This window comes from Sminthopsis crassicaudata, chromosome 4 (genome assembly GCF_048593235.1).
Source record: "Sminthopsis crassicaudata isolate SCR6 chromosome 4, ASM4859323v1, whole genome shotgun sequence".
Lineage (NCBI taxonomy): Eukaryota > Metazoa > Chordata > Mammalia > Dasyuromorphia > Dasyuridae > Sminthopsis > Sminthopsis crassicaudata.
In genome coordinates this window covers 354,501,331-354,518,631 of record NC_133620.1, presented here as the reverse complement: position 1 = coordinate 354,518,631, position 17,301 = coordinate 354,501,331, and the positions used below count along the sequence as shown (strand labels likewise).

Sequence of the window (17,301 nt, the reverse complement as noted above, 5' to 3'; positions counted from 1 at the left end):
ATTGTGTCTCCTCAGGGCCCTAGCCCCGCTGGCACCGCTGATCTCTGCCCACTGAAGCCTGGCCCTTCTCCAAGGCCCCCGGCCCCCGATGCTCTCCTCTCCCCCATACTGGCTCCAAGATGGCCCGCTTACCCCGGAGCCACTACAAGCGACATTTTCGGGGGGAGGAGGGTTAGTCCCCAGGGCGAGAGATGGAAACATGGACAGGGAAAGTGTGGCGGCGGAGTGGGTAAGGACCTCGTGGGGGATGCTTGGCCGGCCACCTGTGCGCTCCCTCTGTGCACACGCGCGCACACACGCACACACACACATTGAGGTACACTTCTTCTCGGGGTGGGGAGTGCGCTGCGCACGCACCTACACAAACCCAGACGGCTGTTTCACACATTCACACACACAATCCCAGAGCCAGAGCCACCCTCCGCCTTTCCGTCCCCGAGCGGGTGGGTAAACTTAGTCGAGAACCCGCCCCGGCCCCTTGCTCTGCTCTGCTCCGCTCCTTTCCCTTACACGAAGCTCTTTATGAATGAACTCCTAGAGCAGCAAGTTTATTTTTTTATGAATGAGAGCCCAAGCCGTGAATGAAGCCCTGAACCAGGCCTTGCGTTCCGATTGGCCCGGGTGGCTGGGAAACTCCGCCCCCGAACTCGGACGGGCTGCGATCCTGATTGGCGGGCGTGTCCGGCCCTGGGGTTTCATTCACAAAAGTCAATGAAACAAAGGGAACGGGGAAAGCTGAGCCCGTGCTGAAGGAAATGCACCAATCGGGGGGTCCCCCGGGCACACAACTGTCTGCTCCGGCCGGAAAACAAGTTGGTGCGCTTGGGACTGGGGACTAAGGAAGCCTTGCTCTGTCTCGAAACCCGGAGTCCCTGCTTCCCAGTCCGGGGACATGCTCCGGACCCCAAAGCGGCAACTGCGCTGACGCCCCCTCCTCAGGTGAGGGTGAGGGGGAGGGGAGGGGGAGGAAGTGCGATTCCCCGCCCACACACACACCCCATAACACACGATCGTGTGCGCACACACATGCTCCTGCAAATTTGGGGTGGGGGAGGAGAGGGGAAACCGAGGTTGGGGGGGGTTGCAGAACCGGGAGTCCATGTGTCCAGCAAGAGGCGGCGGGCTGAGTTAGTTGCATGAGGATGGTGCATCCGTCGCCTTCCCCCCACCCCCACGCACACGCGCGCGCACTCACACGCACAGAGACACACACAAAATAAGTCTTATGTAACCGATCTCAGCAGACCAGGGTTGCAGAAAGAAGAGAAAGGAAGAATTGTAAAGCTTCCAGAGCAGGTGGGGGTCATTTGGCGGGAGGGAAGTGGCAGCGGGGAAGCCCTCATTCCCTCCGGAGGTGCAGAAATGTGGCCATCCCACCTGGGGTTCCCAATGAAGCCGCTGCCCCCCCCCGCCCCTTCCCGGGCGGTCTGCGAGCGAGCCCCGTTCCCACTCTGCTCCCGCCCCGTCCCCACTCCTACCCCAGGTCTTCCCCCCCTCGGTGGGGCCGAGGCTCGAGGTCTGAGGGAGGAGCCGAATGGAGCGGAGGATGAAAGGCGGATACGTGGACCAGCAAGTGCCGTACACCTTCTCCAGCGTGAGCGCGGGTCTCGGCCCCTGGCACCGCGGGCACCTCTCTCCCTTCCTCCTCCGACCCCTTCCCCAACTTTCCTCGCCCCTCGCCTATCCCTCCGACCTTCCCCACCCCCACTCTCGCCCCTCCTACCCCCTCGCATCCCCTGCGGGGACCGGCTCCTTGCCCGTCCCGGGGGACCTAGGTCAGACCTCCACGCCCCAGCCCCGTGACCGCCCTTGGCTGCCTCCGCCCCATCCATATCCATCCCCCCCTCTCCACCACTCCAGAGGATGACTCGGGGTCCATTGGGCCCTTTTCTCCCCCTCGCCTCCCCCCACCCCCAGAAATCGCCCGGAAATGGGAGTCTGAGCCGAGCTCCGATGGTCACACAGGGGAAACTCATGGACCCTGGCTCCCTGCCGCCCCCGGAGTCAGAAGGTGAAGTGCCAGGTTCTGGGGACCTGTACCTCCCCCACCCCGTCCCAAACCACACTGTACCCTCCCAGTCCCCAGCCAGGCCCTCCGAATAAATGCCCGGGCCCAGTGTGCAATCCCTCCCCACCCCCACCACTTGTGGCATTTCCTTTCGGAGGACAGAAGTGCTATTTCCCCGCGTGCACCCCACTTTAGTGGCTCCTGCAGCCTCGATTGGGTCGGGAGGGGGAGCTCCCTGGCTTTGAGTTCATCTCCCGGTCTTCCTACCCCACCAACACCTCCCCATCCCATTTTATTCTATTCAACCCTCAGATCTCTTCCAGGACTTGAGCCAATTCCAGGAGACCTGGCTTACGGAAGGTGAGTTTGGGATTTTTTGGTTGCCCTCCTTTCCCTCCGATCCTGCTCCCCCCACCCCGACCCCCCTGCAGCTCTGGGACTCCCCCAAGCTCCCTCCTTTTCTTCGGCTCTTCCCCACCCCGCCCCCACCAGCCCAGTGTGTGGACATATATATTGATGTATTTATTTTCTCTTGCCCTGAGCGGGCTTCTAAGCTTGTGTAACTAGGCCTGGGGATGAATCAGACCATTGTGCGGGGTATTTGCTTATGAATGGAACTTGGCCTCAGGCCCATTTTCCTTGTTGAAATTTTCTTTTGCAAAGTCTGCTTGGCCCTGTAGGAAGACTGAGGTGTGTATTGGGGTGGGGGTGGGGTGGGGAAAGGAGCAGTTAATTTGTTACTTATCTTCAAGAGTTTCCAAAACATTGATTCTTCCTCCCCCTCCCCCACCCCACTAGACAATCAGCTATTCAGTGTGTAAGACAAAAGAAGAAAAAAAGTTGAAATGATTTTTTTTTCTGTCTATTTTGCCTCCAGGGGCCAGGGATCTGTCCCTAAATTCCCTTGGTCATAAATCAGATATTTCTTCTTTTTCCTCTCTTTCCCTTTTCCACTTTCCAAGTGATATTCTCTCAACCATCCTTTTCCAGCCCCAGGCTGGAGGGTTTTGATAGTGTTTGATGGATGTATTGTATTAAGGTCTGAAGCTGTATCTGATAGGGGGAGGATCTGGATTTGGGTGTGGTTGGTTGCTACATTTCACCTAATGTGTTCTGGAAAGGGTAGTTGAAATATTTTAATAAGTTCTGATAATATTAGATTTAGAGATAGACGGGATCTTTGAGGTCATCTTTTTTCCACTTGGTATTTGTCCATGAGTTTGTTTCTGATAAAATTGGTGGCTTGTTAGTGGTTTTGTTTGTAAACATTCTGGGTGGGCCTGGCTGGAAAGATTAACATTCCGTCTTAAACTCTTCATTTTTATGTCTTGATGACCAAAAATCTCTGGAGAGATTTCTCTCTCTTCATCTCCCCATCACCTCTCAAGCTCTGGTGTCTTATTCAGGTGATATTTTGTATGTTATGAACTGCAGGGGAATCTTGGGGCTAGTGGGAAAGAACTTTTGCTTAGACGCTTGGGGCATTATGTAAATGAGACTTTCTCCTAATCTCTGAAGTGGGCTGAGTAGATGGCTCTTAGTCGGAATTACAATTACAAACCCGGAATCTTATCTCTCAGTCTCCATCCTTCCCACCTAAAGTGCCAGAATAGTAAGGTCGGGTCTTCCTTGCAGCAGGATTTTCTGGGTTCCTGTTTTTATCTCTTTCATTAATTCCTTATAGTTTAACATCCCCTGGGCTTGCCAGGCTGAAGGTCCCCAATTTCTGTGACTCTCAAGTGGTCAGCACCCCAGGAGGTGACTAGGAAGATAGTCCTGAGGTGGGCTTCGGTATCGGCCAGTCCCATCTGTGGCCTAGGCTTAGGAGTGGGGAGAGGAGGAAATATCTTCCTACCCCTCCTTCTAGAGGGACAAAAGGGATTAGGGATACGTGGGCAAACGGCTCCAGGGAGTAGTCTCTCTGTTTCTGCTCCTCTGAAGTCCCTGTACATTCAAATCCAGTGGGTGGACAATGCAGGGCCAGAGAGGGGGAGGGAAGCATAAGAGGCAGGGGGAGGGGGACTGGGATCTCCCTGGTTCCCTTTCCCTTCTGTGGGAGCGGCTCCGGTTCCCAGCTGGAGATGGAAGGGGCCTGAGGTGGGGATGCTGAGGCCACTCACTCCCACTCTCTCTGCGGAGACAGATGCAGCTGCCGGGGCCATGTCCCCCTCTGCCGTCAAGTCACCATCCTGGCCTTCTCTACTGCCTTCTCCCACAAGGTCAGTCTCCCCTCTTAGCCCAGGGGGGCCCTGAGATAATGGAATAGGTGGGGAGGGAGGCTGGAGCTCGAAGGGTGTGGTGGGGGGGATGGGCAGGAATTGCTCTTTGGAAAGTGGTGATTTTTGGGAACCCTGGACCAAATGTGGGGTGGTACGCATTCCACCTCCCCCACCGCTTCCTAGAGGATTTACAAGTCCACTTTTCCTTAGTCCTCCGGGGGCAGAGCCACCCATTTCTGCCAAGGGGCTATCAGCAGTGTATTCCTTGCTGAGCCCCACTGCTGGGCCAGGGCCAGGGGACCAAGAGATAGGCAAGGGAGGGTGGTCAGGCGGACCACCAGGCACGGACAGCTTAGAGGTGCTCGGGCAGGGTGTGTCTGGGGGGTTCCTGAGCCGAGAAATGGCCACAAGGACTCCTATCCTTGGTTTTCCGGAGCCTTATCTCCGAAAGGTCCGAAAGGACCTCCATTTTCAGGGTGGGTGCCAGGACTCTGTGGAAATGTTGGAAAAAGAGAGTGCAGGGAAAATGCCCTGAAGTTGGGTCTGATTCTGAGGGACCACCTGGCTGGTGGAGGATGAGGGAACTGATCCATCCTGTATAAGGCTTCTCTTCTGGCGCTTTAGGCGGGCAGCACGAGGTAGCTAATCTGAGCTTGGGTTCCATTCCGTGGAAATGAGAATATTTCCTCTGGCTTCATGCGTCATATGATTCAAGCCCTCTGTATTGAGATCTCCTTCATCCTTTGGTCCCTTTGGCCTGTGGATATACCTGTGTGACCTGATTCAGGTTCCGAATGCTTGTGACTGTTGTGGCTAGAGTTGACCGAAGGAATTAAGGAATTTGTGTATGTGCAGGATTGGATTTCTATTCTCATGTTTGTATATGTAGTTGTGTCTTAAGGTATGCTGTGTGTAAGGGTACACTCAATTCATTTCCCCTTCTCCCCCCTAGTTTTACCGGTACTCTTTAGTTTGACTTGTTGGCCATCTCACAGAGTGTGGATGGGACTATTTCCTACCCCCTCCCCAATTTAAGGTTAGGTGGTTCACTGTAGAACGGAAAGTGATATTTGGGGGATAGATGTGTGAACAGCTTCAAGATGACTTTAACCCTTCCAGACCTTGGGTTGGGAGACCTTCCATTAATCTTTGTGGAGCATCCTTCTAACTTTTCCCATTTCCATGCTAGTTTCCTGAATTGCATAGACTTGAAGAACATTAGAACATGGAGGGATCTTGAAGGATTCAACTCCTTTAAATTATAGTAAAACCCAGAGAGAAATGATTTGTCTGAAGTCCTACAACTAATCATCAACAGAGGCAGGAAACAAAAGAGTGTCCTCAGATCTCTTCCTAGCTTGGCAGTTCTCTGCCCTCAACAGCCATCCTCATCCACTGTCAGAAGTCATAAGAGCCTAGTGTTGAGAGCTGGAAGGGGTCTTATGAGATTATTAGTCTAAAACCATCAAGTATAACCCTCTGGTTCATCTGTTATGGAGAGTTTGGTAGCTAGCTGGAATGGGACAGGGAAGTCAGAATTCAGGTAAATAAATAAAACAAATCATTGTGATCTCAGAACCAAAAGTGGCCATTAAAGAAAATGTGTTTGCTGGTTTGCTGTCCAGGAAAGGAAGTCTCTGTATCATTGTTATTGTCATACTTGGCAAACAAAGCCATCCCCCAATTCTCTTGTCTTGTCCCTCCCCATCCTCTTCCTAAAGTGTGAACTTTTTTGTTCCAGTGATGATGATGATGATCATAGCTGACCTAGCAATTTGATCCTCATATTAACAATCCTGGTAGTCATTTGCTCTTATTATCTGTATTTTTACAGATGAGGAAATTAGGTCCGAAGGAGGTTAAGTTTCTCAGGCAGCATTTGATTTGAGGTGCTCCTGATTCTGCCCACTAACACTCCAAGTTCTCCTTAGGTGTGGGGAGGAAGTATAGACAGGATCATGGAAGGCTTGGGGGATGAGAAGCTGAGTAATGAAGCCCTCTCTGTAGGACCACCATATTTAATCCTGGCTTATCTTACTAGGATTGTAGATTGATTTATTTCTTTAAGCAGAATTAAACTGAGAAGGCTAGACCTGGAAACCTAAACAGAATTACAAAGTCATGTATTCCGGCCTCACACCCTCATTTCATAAGGGAGAACCTGAGATCCGGAGCAGGGGGGAGACTTGCCTAATGTCACATAATTGGTGGCTTAATCAGGACAAGGCAGTCATTTAAGTTGTGTCTGATTCTTTGAGACCCCATCTGGGGTTTCTTGGTAGAGATCCTGGAGTGCCTCCTTATTTCCTTCTCCAGTTCATTTTACAGATTAGGAAATTGGGTCAAACAGGGTTTAGTGACTTGCCCAGGGTCACAAAGCCAGTATCTGAGATCATCAGCTTTTAACTCAGGTCCTCCTAACTCCAGACCTGGCATTTTATCCGCTGCACCAACTAGCTGTCCAACCAGGATTAGAACAGGAGATGAATAGAATTCCTCCCTTGGGGATTTTCATGGGGTAATGTCTGTCACAGCTTTTTAAAACCCGAATATGAAGCAAAAGAAAGGGTGATAGGACAGGACCTATGGAGTGCTGCAATATGGGCTTTGGGTTCAGGTTAGCATCCGTCTTAATGGGATAGTGGAGGGAGTGACGTCAACAAGGGCAGCCCTGGCCCCATTACTTCAATGGAAACAGCTGTTTAATGAAGTCCCATGGGGGCTCTGAGTGCGTCACCTTTCTCCAGGCTCTGAGCCTTCACTCCCCTCCCTCCCTAGAGACCCCCCTTGCCTAAGTGGGTAGGGGAGAGGGGGAGGAATTTTCTTCATCTTGTATCCCATTACCCTTCTTCTCTAGGCAGCCATGGCTACTGTACCCATTGGAGATGGGGCAAGATGGGAGTGGGATGGAAAAGAGAATAAGGGGTCTGCCTCCTCCCACAAGAGATAGAACTCATGGACCATGAAGTCTTGCAGCTTTAAGGTCCTGGGGACTCTTTAGGTTTCCTTAACTCTATCGATGGGTTCCTAAAAATCTGGATGTATGTGGCTTCTAGAAATGGATTTTAAAATCAAAGGTGCAACCTGCTAAAGAGCACCCCAGGAACCATTTAAATCAATGTTTTCATTTTACAGATGAAGACAGTTCCAAGGAAATTAAATGATTTGTGTAAGGTTACACAAAGAAGGAAGGGAGGAAGGGAACAAACATTTATTAAGTGCCTACTGTGTACTGGGCACTGTGTTTTCAGCCCTTCATAGATATTCTCTTACTTAGTATTTATACAAGTCATATAAAGAGGAATCTAAACTCAGGTTCCAAACTCTTTGTTTTCATACTGATATCTGCGATCGTTTCTGGAATTGTTTTACTGTTTCCTTTGTGATGGAGAGGTCTACAAATTCCTGTGGCTGTTTGTCCACTCCAGGCTTTCCCTCTTTCAGCAGACCATGAGTCTATAACCAAAAGCACTAGGCATTTTTGTACTTTAAAAGAACTTGGTGGCAAATTGACACGTGTGTGTGTGTGTGTGTGTGTGTGTGTGTGTGTGTGTGTGTAAGTGTGCAAATAACTCTCTTCTGATTTTTCTCTTCTCCATCTCATTTTGTTCTCCCTTAAGAAACACTGATAATAGCACAAAGAAACAGCTGTAATGTTCAGCCCAGGACTGGGAGAATGGTTAGGGGTTGTGTGGACCTTCAGAGGCCCAGTCTTCCCCAGGCCTTAAAATCCCAGCTTCCAAGACCAATGTGAGCATCTGCATTACAGTGACCTGAGCCCGAGAATCATCCTGACTCCCACTGGACCAAAGGCTATCCCATTCAGCTCCTCTCCTTGCATATTAGACAGAACCTTTTCCATTTCTTAGCAATCTCCTAGGAAAGGAATCCCTGTGGAGCTCTTAGACAAACTACCCCCTACCTCCAACCTCAAGCCCCCTTCCTAGAGTCAGAAAATTATTTGGCCCTTTCATTTATCAGTCTCCCCACTGCATTCTTCTTGGGAGGCCCCAACTCAGGAGGACGGGGCCGTGCCTTCCGTTCTCCACAGAATAGATTGCTTCCACCCACTCTATTCCTATCATGCTGCTCCAAATTCCCTACATTTACCCCCCCTCCATCACACCCTTAAAACTTGTGCCAACGTGTCAGACTTCCCAGCTCCTAAGATTCTTAGAAGCTGCAGCCAGTTCCCCTCCACACCCTGAGACAGCAGTAGATAAAGGGCCTAAGGCATCCTAACTCCCCAAACCCCCAGTCCTCCTTCCCATAATTCTCCCCTGTTGCGACTAAGTACACAGGTGATATCCCCATCCCCCATCCTACCTCTCATGACACTTCTAAGTTCTGGAGTTGGGGAAGAAAAAGGGGAAGAGGAAGCCTGTTTCAATTTGGGGTGGGGGGGATTTAAAATAAATCTTGTAGGAAAAGACACGGGAATCTCCTCAGACAGGTTCTGGGAATGTTTCAGCCACAAACTAGATGAGTCTTCACTTGAGAGAAGAAGCGGGCAGAGGGGCCTTAGGACATGAAGCCCTTTGTCAATAAAAGGGCAAAAATGCATCTTATCTAACTTGGGCTCCTTCTAATCTTTGGCTGAAAATGTCAGATCTGGGCCCCTTTCCATCCTCTCCCCACCCCAACCTGGGCTCACATGTGAGCTCCAAGCTCACTCCCAAACCTTCTCTCTGCAGCTCAGGTTCCCGACAGCGACGAGCAGTTTGTTCCAGATTTCCATTCCGAAAACTGTGAGTTCCTGGGCCCTGTTTGGAAGGGAGTTGGAGAGGAAGGAATAAGCCGAGGGAAGTTTACCTATACATCAAACGACTCCTTTTCCCTTTTTCTCTGATAAAAGTGTGGGTAGGGGAGGGATCCCCATTTTGCTATATAAATACAGATAGACCACCAGTCAGAAATATCTGAACAGAAGTTCTGGGGAGAGAAACACTTCTGTGAGATCAACCATGAAACACAAGCATTTATTATCAAGTGCTGTATTTATGTGTCATGGGCTAGGCGCTGTGCTAAGTGTTGGGATGTAAAAAAGGGCAAAAACACATGGAACAGGGACAGTTAATCCTGAGCAGCGCATGATATGAAATGTTTGACTCTAGATTCGAAGTATTTGGCACCAGAACATAATGAAAGCCTCTATACATTTCCTCTTCTCTGACTCCATTCACGGAGGGCTTAAAACCCAGCTGAGGGGCGGAGGAGATGAGGTCATTATGCACAGATAATCGCGAATGGGGTAGGATGCTGAAGCTACTTCTGAGCCCTAAACTAAGAATAAACATTCCGCCTGAGGTCTAAGGTTCAATGCTGAAGCCTTCCTTTCACTCAGCTTCAGGTATAAACTGTTCAATTCCTCTAGAGAGCCAGGATCATTAGGAAATTACAAGTCTGTTTGCACCAGGCCTCGGGAGTTTGGGATTATGGTGAATATTGAACTTTAAGCAGCGTCTCTGGCCAACGTCTAGCTTTGGGCATTGTCCCTGGCTAATGTCTGCATTAGCCACAGGGCCAGTAGTGACACACCATTGCACAGCGGTGATGACCGCTGCGGCTGAGGTGTTAGAGCGACTTAGGTGCTGCGGTCCCGCCCCCTCCCCTCCTTCCTAGAGGTGTACTCCAGCCAGCTGAGAGTTAGAATACCGGACACGTACTCTCGGGGAGGGAAGCCAGCAGGTGACCGAGATCCGCTTTGCCGATTCCAAACCCTCCCCCCTCAGTAGCTTTCCACAGTCCCACCACCAAGATCAAGAAGGAGCCCCAGAGTCCGCGGACAGACCCGGCCCTGTCCTGCAGCCGAAAGCCGCCGCTCTCCTACCACCGTGGCGAGCAGTGCCTTTATACCAGGTGAGCCCGGGCGGAGAGGGTCTCGAGGACGCAAATGTGAGGGAAGGATGGGGAGTGGCCAGACCGGGACCCCACAGGAGACGGAAGTCACTGTCCAGCCATGGGAGGGAGGAGCTGTGAAAATTACTTCGTGGGGACTGGGGGGGTTCCCTCATGAGAAAGAACTTCGTCTAACCGGACTGAGCTCCCCCAAAATCTGCCCTGGCAGAAAGGGGGGGCAGGTCAGATTAAGGAGAGTACAAGACGAGGGTCCCGAGGTTTCAGACTCCTCCTCACTCAGCCTCCCCTCCCATCCCTCTCTGTAATGTGGGGCTGTGACCTCACTGTCCCTGGGGAGAGTGTGCGTGTAAGGAGGAGGAGGGAGATGGAGCCGAGAATGACATAATGATAATAATTTATACTTGGATAGCTTTTTAAGGTTTGAAAAGTGGCAGGTTGAGGAGATGGGAGAGGGCTATGCCTTGGGAAGCTCCTCCAACTTCCCCCGTCTCTCTCCCATGTCTGTCTGTCCCCAGTGCCTATGATGCCCCCAGACAGATCGCCATCAAGTCTCCCCCGCACAGCACCCCAGGGCAGTCACCTCTGCAGCACTTTCCCCGCGCTGAGCGGAGTTTCTTGAGACCCCCAGGGGCAGCCCCACCCAACCCCAACCATGGGTTCGTCATGGAGCATAGGTGAGTGGAGGGCGGGGTGTGGGGGTCCCAGTCCCGGCTATAGGGGATCCCCTCCCTCAGGCCTCCATCTGGCTGCTTTTCCCAGGCAGTGTGGTGCAGGGGATAGAGTTCTTCTGTGGAATGAAGGGGTGACAAGTCAGTAACTTTTAGGGTTCCTTCCGCTCTACACCTGGAATCCTGGGTAGAGAGGGAGAGGTACAGAGCAAGGGGGATCCGCACTTCCACCCCGACCAAATCCCCGGCTCTTGAGGAAAGTCCCCTGCGGAAGGAGAAAAAATAGGGAAAAAGTAACAAGGAGGGGACCGCTAACACTCTTCTCTCCTCTCTCCTCCTGCCCTGTCCCATCCCCACCTCCGTCCAGCTCCGTTTTCCAGCAGCCCGCAGAGCTATGCCATTCCTTCCCCCCCTCCCAAGCTGGGGGCCGGGAAGCCCCTGCAGCCCCCTGCCCGCCCCAGCTGTCGGAGCCCTGCCTGCCTTATCCCCAGCAGGGCTTCAAACGGGAGTACCACGACCCCCTGTATGAGCAGGCGGGCGGGGGCTGGGGCGGCGGCGGGCACAGGTACCCGGGCGCAGGGGTGGTGATCAAGCAGGAGCAGACCGACTTCGCCTATGACTCGGGTAAGAGCAGCTGGGGTCCGTGAGGGAGAGGGAAGTCTGAGTGTGTGCCGGGTGTCTGTAAGGTGGGAGCGGTGGCGGCTGTGGCACGGGGGAGGGGCACAGACATGCGCGCTGGTCAGCTGTGTCACCCATGGTGAGGAAAAGGAGCGGCCGTGCAGCGTCACCCTCTCTGGGCCTCTGGCGCCCAGGTGCACCTGCTACGTGCGGATGTGTGTCTTATACATACAAATATAAAACAATGTGCATTATATACAGAGAGAGAGAGACAGATACACACGCTGTATTATGTACACATACATACAGCCACAGAGAGACACACATCTGCTAGCCACGTTCACAGGTGAGCAAGCCCCGCTCCTGTGCCTCAGTGTTCCCATCTGTAAAATGGGGATAATAAAAGCCTCTACTTCCTTAGGTGGCTGTGGAGCAGAGGAGCCATGCACACAGAAACCTACACACGATAGATCACAGACGTACACACACATATACCCATACGGACGTCTATCGTGTGTGTGAATATCTTTCTCCTTGTAGTTTAAAGCGGTGCAGGGCCTGGGTGTATTATCAGTGACATTGGGTTGGATTAGAAAATGATGGAGGGGGCTCTGACATGACTGAGCTGTTTCCTTCCCAATTTTCACACCTTAGCGGAGGGAAGGTGTGTGTGTGTGTGTGTGCCCCTGCGCGCCCGCGCCCCGGCCTATCCGGGTATTCGTGCTGTGCCCCTCTGTGGGGGTGGGGTGTACAAACACGTGCGTGTGCACGTGGCCCCCGGACATCAGAGCCCCTTCTCTCCCAAGGAGGGCGCCTCCCTTCTGCGAAGCGGAGGAGGAAGGCCCGGATGGAGGCAGAGCTCTTGCCACTGACCTTCAAACACTGCTGGAGTGGAAGGGGATCGGGTTACGCGCCCTTGAACTCAGGGCCCCTCCCCCTTCAACTCCCGCTGAATGGAGTCAGGAATTCCATTCACAAAATGGAGGCATGAATGAGTCCCCCTCCCCGCCCCCCTTTCCCCAATCCCTGGGGTGTCAAATTTCACCTCCAGCTCTTCCCTCATAGGTGAGAACTGGGGGAGGAATCGTCCCAGAACTGTCTTCCATCCAATCCCCTCTGGGCGGGGGAGCCTACTGCCCGGGAAGGGAGGGGCGAGCCTGCCCCACCCCCCCGCCCTCGCCCTGTGGGCTGTAAATGCCGGGGGGCTGGCCCAGTAGCATCGGGGTTCTGGGCTGTTGTCTTCCGAACCGGAGAGACCCAAGCTCCCTCCCAGAACGGGGAAGGAGTCCATCTGGAACTTAATCCACCCGACATCTGCCCTTCTCGGGGACGCCCCCACCCCCCGCCGCCAGAAGACACCGAATCTTTTTCTCTGGGAGCTGCTGCTCTCCATTCACGCGCTCCCGTCCCTCCCTCCCCCGTATAAACAGGAAATAGCCGCTCCCAGAGGCTTCCTCCGGGCTTGGAATTATCCTGGCCTCCTTTCAAAAGAGGGAAAACCCGACTCAGCAGCCCTGCCTCTCTCCGGGCTGCAGCTGCCCCCTCACGGCCCGGGCGCTCAGGAGGCCCAAAAGAAATCGGGCGCCCGGATAACTGACGGCCCCGGGAGGCGGAGAGGGCATGGGGGAGGCCTGGGCAGGGCGCTCAGCGCCTGCGCGTGAGGGGCTGCGCCTCCCCCCTCATACCCCCCCCCCCCCCCCCCCCGCTCGCGTGACGGAAAGCTTTTCTTCCCGCCCCCACAGATGTTCCTGGGTGTCAGTCCATGTACCTACACGCAGGACGGTTTCCCTGGCCCCTCCCCCGGTGATGGAGCCGTGGGTAAGGCAGCTGCACCCCCACCCTGACTCCGGGCCCCATCTTACCGGCGCCAGGAGGGCAACAGATCCGAGGCACACACGGGCCCTCTGGCTACTGCCCCCTCATTATAGCGCAGGGCCCAGGGGCTGGAGACCAGCGGCCGAAACCGGCTCACGCACTTCCCAGCTGGGCCCCCAGCCAGGCTCCTGGCCCTGGGCCTCAAGGTTCTCATCTGTGAAGTGGGGACAATGCGAGCCGCCTCCTGTGAGCTGCGCCTGGAGCACTTGAGCTCTAAGCGCCTGTTGTTTTTGTGACCTTTATTAGAGTATTTGAGGCAGCAACTTCAGACCCGGAACTAAAGTTCTCTGGGCTCCCGAGGCACAGTAATGTCTCAGCCCGAGGGGTTCTCGTGGTGGAATGGAATTTCTATCTGTCACTGGTCTGTCTGTGCCTCCTCCTCCTCCTTTTCCTTCTTCTCTGTCTCTATGTATGTTTCAGTCTGTCTCCTCCCTCCTCCCTTTCTTTTCTCTCAATCTGTTTCTATCTGTATGTCCCTCTATCTCTGTCTGCGTCTCCCTCCCCCCCCCCCCCCCCCCCAGTACCTCGCAAACATTTATAGAATCACAGAGTTAGAGCAGGGGAAAACAGACAGACACACACCTCAGGGCCATCCCTCCCTCCCTCGTAATAGCTAACATTGCACTGCGTGGCAGGCCCCGCTTTAAGCCCTTTACAGTTGTTTGCTCCTCTGGGCCACCCTGGGAAGGGAGCTGCTATGTTACAAAGGCGAGGACCCGGTTGGAATGGCTTGCCCAGGAGGGGGCTCTTAAGGGTCTCAGGCTGGCTTTGAATTCAGGCCCGTCTGCTCCCCCTCACGGACGAGAGGGCTGAAGCACAGACTTGTTCCCACTTTTCTCTCCTTTGTCTCAGTGCTTCCCTTCTGTAACTGGGTTGGCGGGGTCTGAGCCCCAAATCTCTAAGACGCGTCCTCCTTTCTCTCTCCCCGCTGCCCCCAGGTTATGGTTTTGAGAAGCCTCTTCGGCCTTTCCCGGAGGATGTCTGTGTGGTCCCAGAGAAGTTTGAAGGTCAGAGGGGGGGGCTGGGTGGGGGCGGGGAAGAGAGGAAGGTCTCCCCACTCCGGACTCCTGTCTGAGCCTCCTCTGTCCAGCGCAGGGAGGCCGGGAGTCTCTTTTTCCATTCGGCACCCAGGAAGGACTCCGATCATCTCCCTCCCCGTTTTTCACAGGAGACATCAAACAGGAGGGCCTTGGGGCCTTCCGAGAAGGGCCCCCCTACCAGCGCCGAGGCTCCCTCCAGCTCTGGCAGTTCTTGGTGGCCCTGTTGGACGACCCGACTAACGCCCACTTCATTGCCTGGACAGGCCGAGGGATGGAGTTCAAGCTCATTGAACCAGAAGAGGTGAGGGTCTTCCCTTCCCCCACTAACCAAGAGGGCTGGAAGCGGATTCCTTCGACATCCACCTTTTATCAGGGACGTGGCTCTTGGGTGAGGGTGAGGTTGGGGGAGGGGTGTCTGACCATGTTGGATGAATGAAGACTAGGCATTTTTCCTAGCTCTCCTCCTCCTCTTCTCCCTTCCTTCCTGCCTCCTGACCCGCCCTGCCCCCCGAGCCTCAGACTTATTTGCCCATCTCTCCCAGGTCGCCCGGCTCTGGGGCATTCAGAAGAATCGGCCGGCCATGAATTATGACAAGTTGAGCCGTTCGCTGCGCTACTATTACGAGAAAGGGATCATGCAGAAGGTTGGGTTCGCCAAAGGGCTAAGATGGAGGTGGCAAGTGGTGGGAGGGGGTGGGTGCCCTGTGGGAGAAGATGGAATGGACTCTAAAGCTTAGGAGAGGAAGGAAGCTGTGTGAGGGAGAGGGGGGTACATCCTTAACATCCCCTCCCAAGGAAATAGTTGGTAGTGGGTGGGGGAGGCGGGAGGACAGAGCAGGGCAGAATGTGGGGTTAAAAGTTTATCTGGCAACCTATTCTTCCACCTGTTCCCAACAGCTGCACTGGTCAAGGCTAAAAGGCTCAGAGGTTAGATCAAGGTTTCCCAAGCTGTTTTTGCCACAGGAAATTTGGGCTTTAAATATATTGATGGAAAGGATGGGAACGAGACTGGGGTAGTGCAGATTGAGAGAGAATGGGAAAGGGGGACTAAAGGTGATTACATTAACCTTGCCTCTCCCTGGGTGCAATTACCTAAAAAGCAATTTTGATGCATAGAAAATTTCAAAAGTTAACATCCTGTTGCTTGCCATCTAGGAGAGGGAGTAGGGGGAGGGAGGGGAAAATTTGGAACACAAGGCTATGCAAGGGTCAATGTTATCCATGCATGTGTTTTGAAATAAAAAGCTTTTCCCCCCAAAATTAAAATAAGTATAAATCATATAAATACAAATAAAAAGATAAGTCTAAAAAAGAGCTAATATTCTAAAAGGGTAACTCCTGATAGCATGAACAGCATAGAAAGGGAAGACTCTGACTGGGGTGGGCCCTAGTTCTGCTGTCAGAGAGCCTGGATTCAAATGCAACCTTTACGGGCAAGTCCCTTCCTGTACCTTCCTATCCCATCAGGTTTTCTTCTCATTTATAAAAAGGAGAGTGCTGGAATGGCCTGGCCTTCAGGTCTAGCTCATGTGCCTGTATTTTCTCTTGGAACCCTTGGTCACATCCTGCGGGATCTCATAGTGCCTTTTAGGAAATGCAGGGTGGGCCATGGAGCACTTACTGAGTGGGGATGCTGCAGGGGCAGAGATGGAGACTTCCAGGCATCCCTGCTGCTGCCCAGCCATCCCCGACCTTGGTCTCCCCAAGCTCTCATTCTATCCCCAGGTGGCCGGAGAGCGCTACGTGTACAAGTTTGTGTGTGAGCCGGAGGCCCTCTTCTCTCTGGCCTTCCCCGACAATCAGCGCCCGACTCTCAAGTCTGAATTCGACCGGCCAGTCAGCGAAGAGGACACCGTTCCTTTGTCTCACCTGGATGACAGCCCTGCGTACCTTCCGGAGCTTGGGGGTTCTGTGCAGCCCTATGGGCCTAAGGGCGGTTACTCCTACTAGCCTCTGACAGCTCGCCAAGAACCCACAAACCCCCCAGGTGGGGGCAGGGAACGCTATGACATCCTCTTTGTACATATGGATACATTTGGTATTGGCAGGAGCCCTTACTCCCTTCTCTGACACTCCAGGAAACTTTGGGGGGCAGTTCCCTAGCCCTGGTCATCCCTTTTCCCTTCCCCAACTAAAATGGACCCTACCCATGGTGCTCAACCAAATGGCTGGATGGGGTGGGAAAAGAACTTGTCCATAAGTAGAAGGCTTTGCCCAGAGGACTCCACTCAGGGTCTCTCCCTTCCTCCTAAATGGTTCACCCTGTCTTTTCCCCCAGTACAGAGAGCAGGGAAGGTTTGCCCCTGCCAGGTAGGTCAGGGGAAGAGGACTGACTCTCGGTATTGCCTCCAAGCCTGGTGGATCTTTGAGGTTCAGAAAGCTCCCATCAGTTCCCACGAAGAGAAGCAGGCCTAGATATGCCCCCTTCTTCAATTACCAAATCCCAGGATCCCCACCTCCACCCCAGCCTCCTGGTTACAACTGGGTCCCCTTGGGTCAATAAAACGCTTTTTGAACTAAGAAAGTGATTGGCCTGATACCTTGGCTAGCTTCCTTTCCCTGCAGGTGACTGATGGCAAACACTCTCCACTGTGTTCCCTGAGGGAGGGGTTTCTGCCCCAATTCTTCATGAAAACAAGAGGTTTGCCTCAGACTGGGAAGCTTCAGGATGGGCCGGAGAGGGATCTTCCTCAAAGGAGAGCATATTAGCCTTTCCCCCCATCCATGCCCCCTCTTCTCTCCAGATCTCAATAAAGGCCCCTGCCAGGCTCTCAGTCTCTGTGTCCTTAATGTTGCCAGGTTCAGTGCTATTCTCCCAGGGCATGGATAGGAGGGTGGCTGGGGATGAAGATCAGAGAAATATATAGAACAATCTAGTTATAGACTCAAAATCAAGGGACTCCCAAGAATTTTCTTCCAGAGAACTCTAGTTTTCTAACTTTTTTTAATTGACCTTATTTCCTTCTCTTTTAATTCTTGTCCACTCCCGCAATGCATAGGTACCCTAGTAACTT

The 17,301-nt window shown here is 53.2% G+C and overlaps 1 protein-coding gene across 1 annotated transcript; it reads left to right on the top strand.

The window, feature by feature from the left end:
- The first annotated feature begins 803 nt into the window (after positions 1–803).
- Positions 804–17,061, top strand: ETV4 (ETS variant transcription factor 4). The gene is given in 14 exon segments (XM_074261716.1): positions 804–939; positions 1,484–1,594; positions 1,918–2,011; positions 2,321–2,368; positions 8,922–8,975; positions 9,963–10,086; positions 10,602–10,760; positions 11,122–11,378; positions 13,115–13,146; positions 13,148–13,190; positions 14,186–14,254; positions 14,416–14,588; positions 14,830–14,931; positions 16,013–17,061. Coding segments are annotated over 13 exon segments (1,440 nt in total). The 5' UTR covers positions 804–939; positions 1,484–1,534; the 3' UTR covers positions 16,238–17,061.
- The last annotated feature ends 240 nt before the right edge of the window (positions 17,062–17,301 follow it).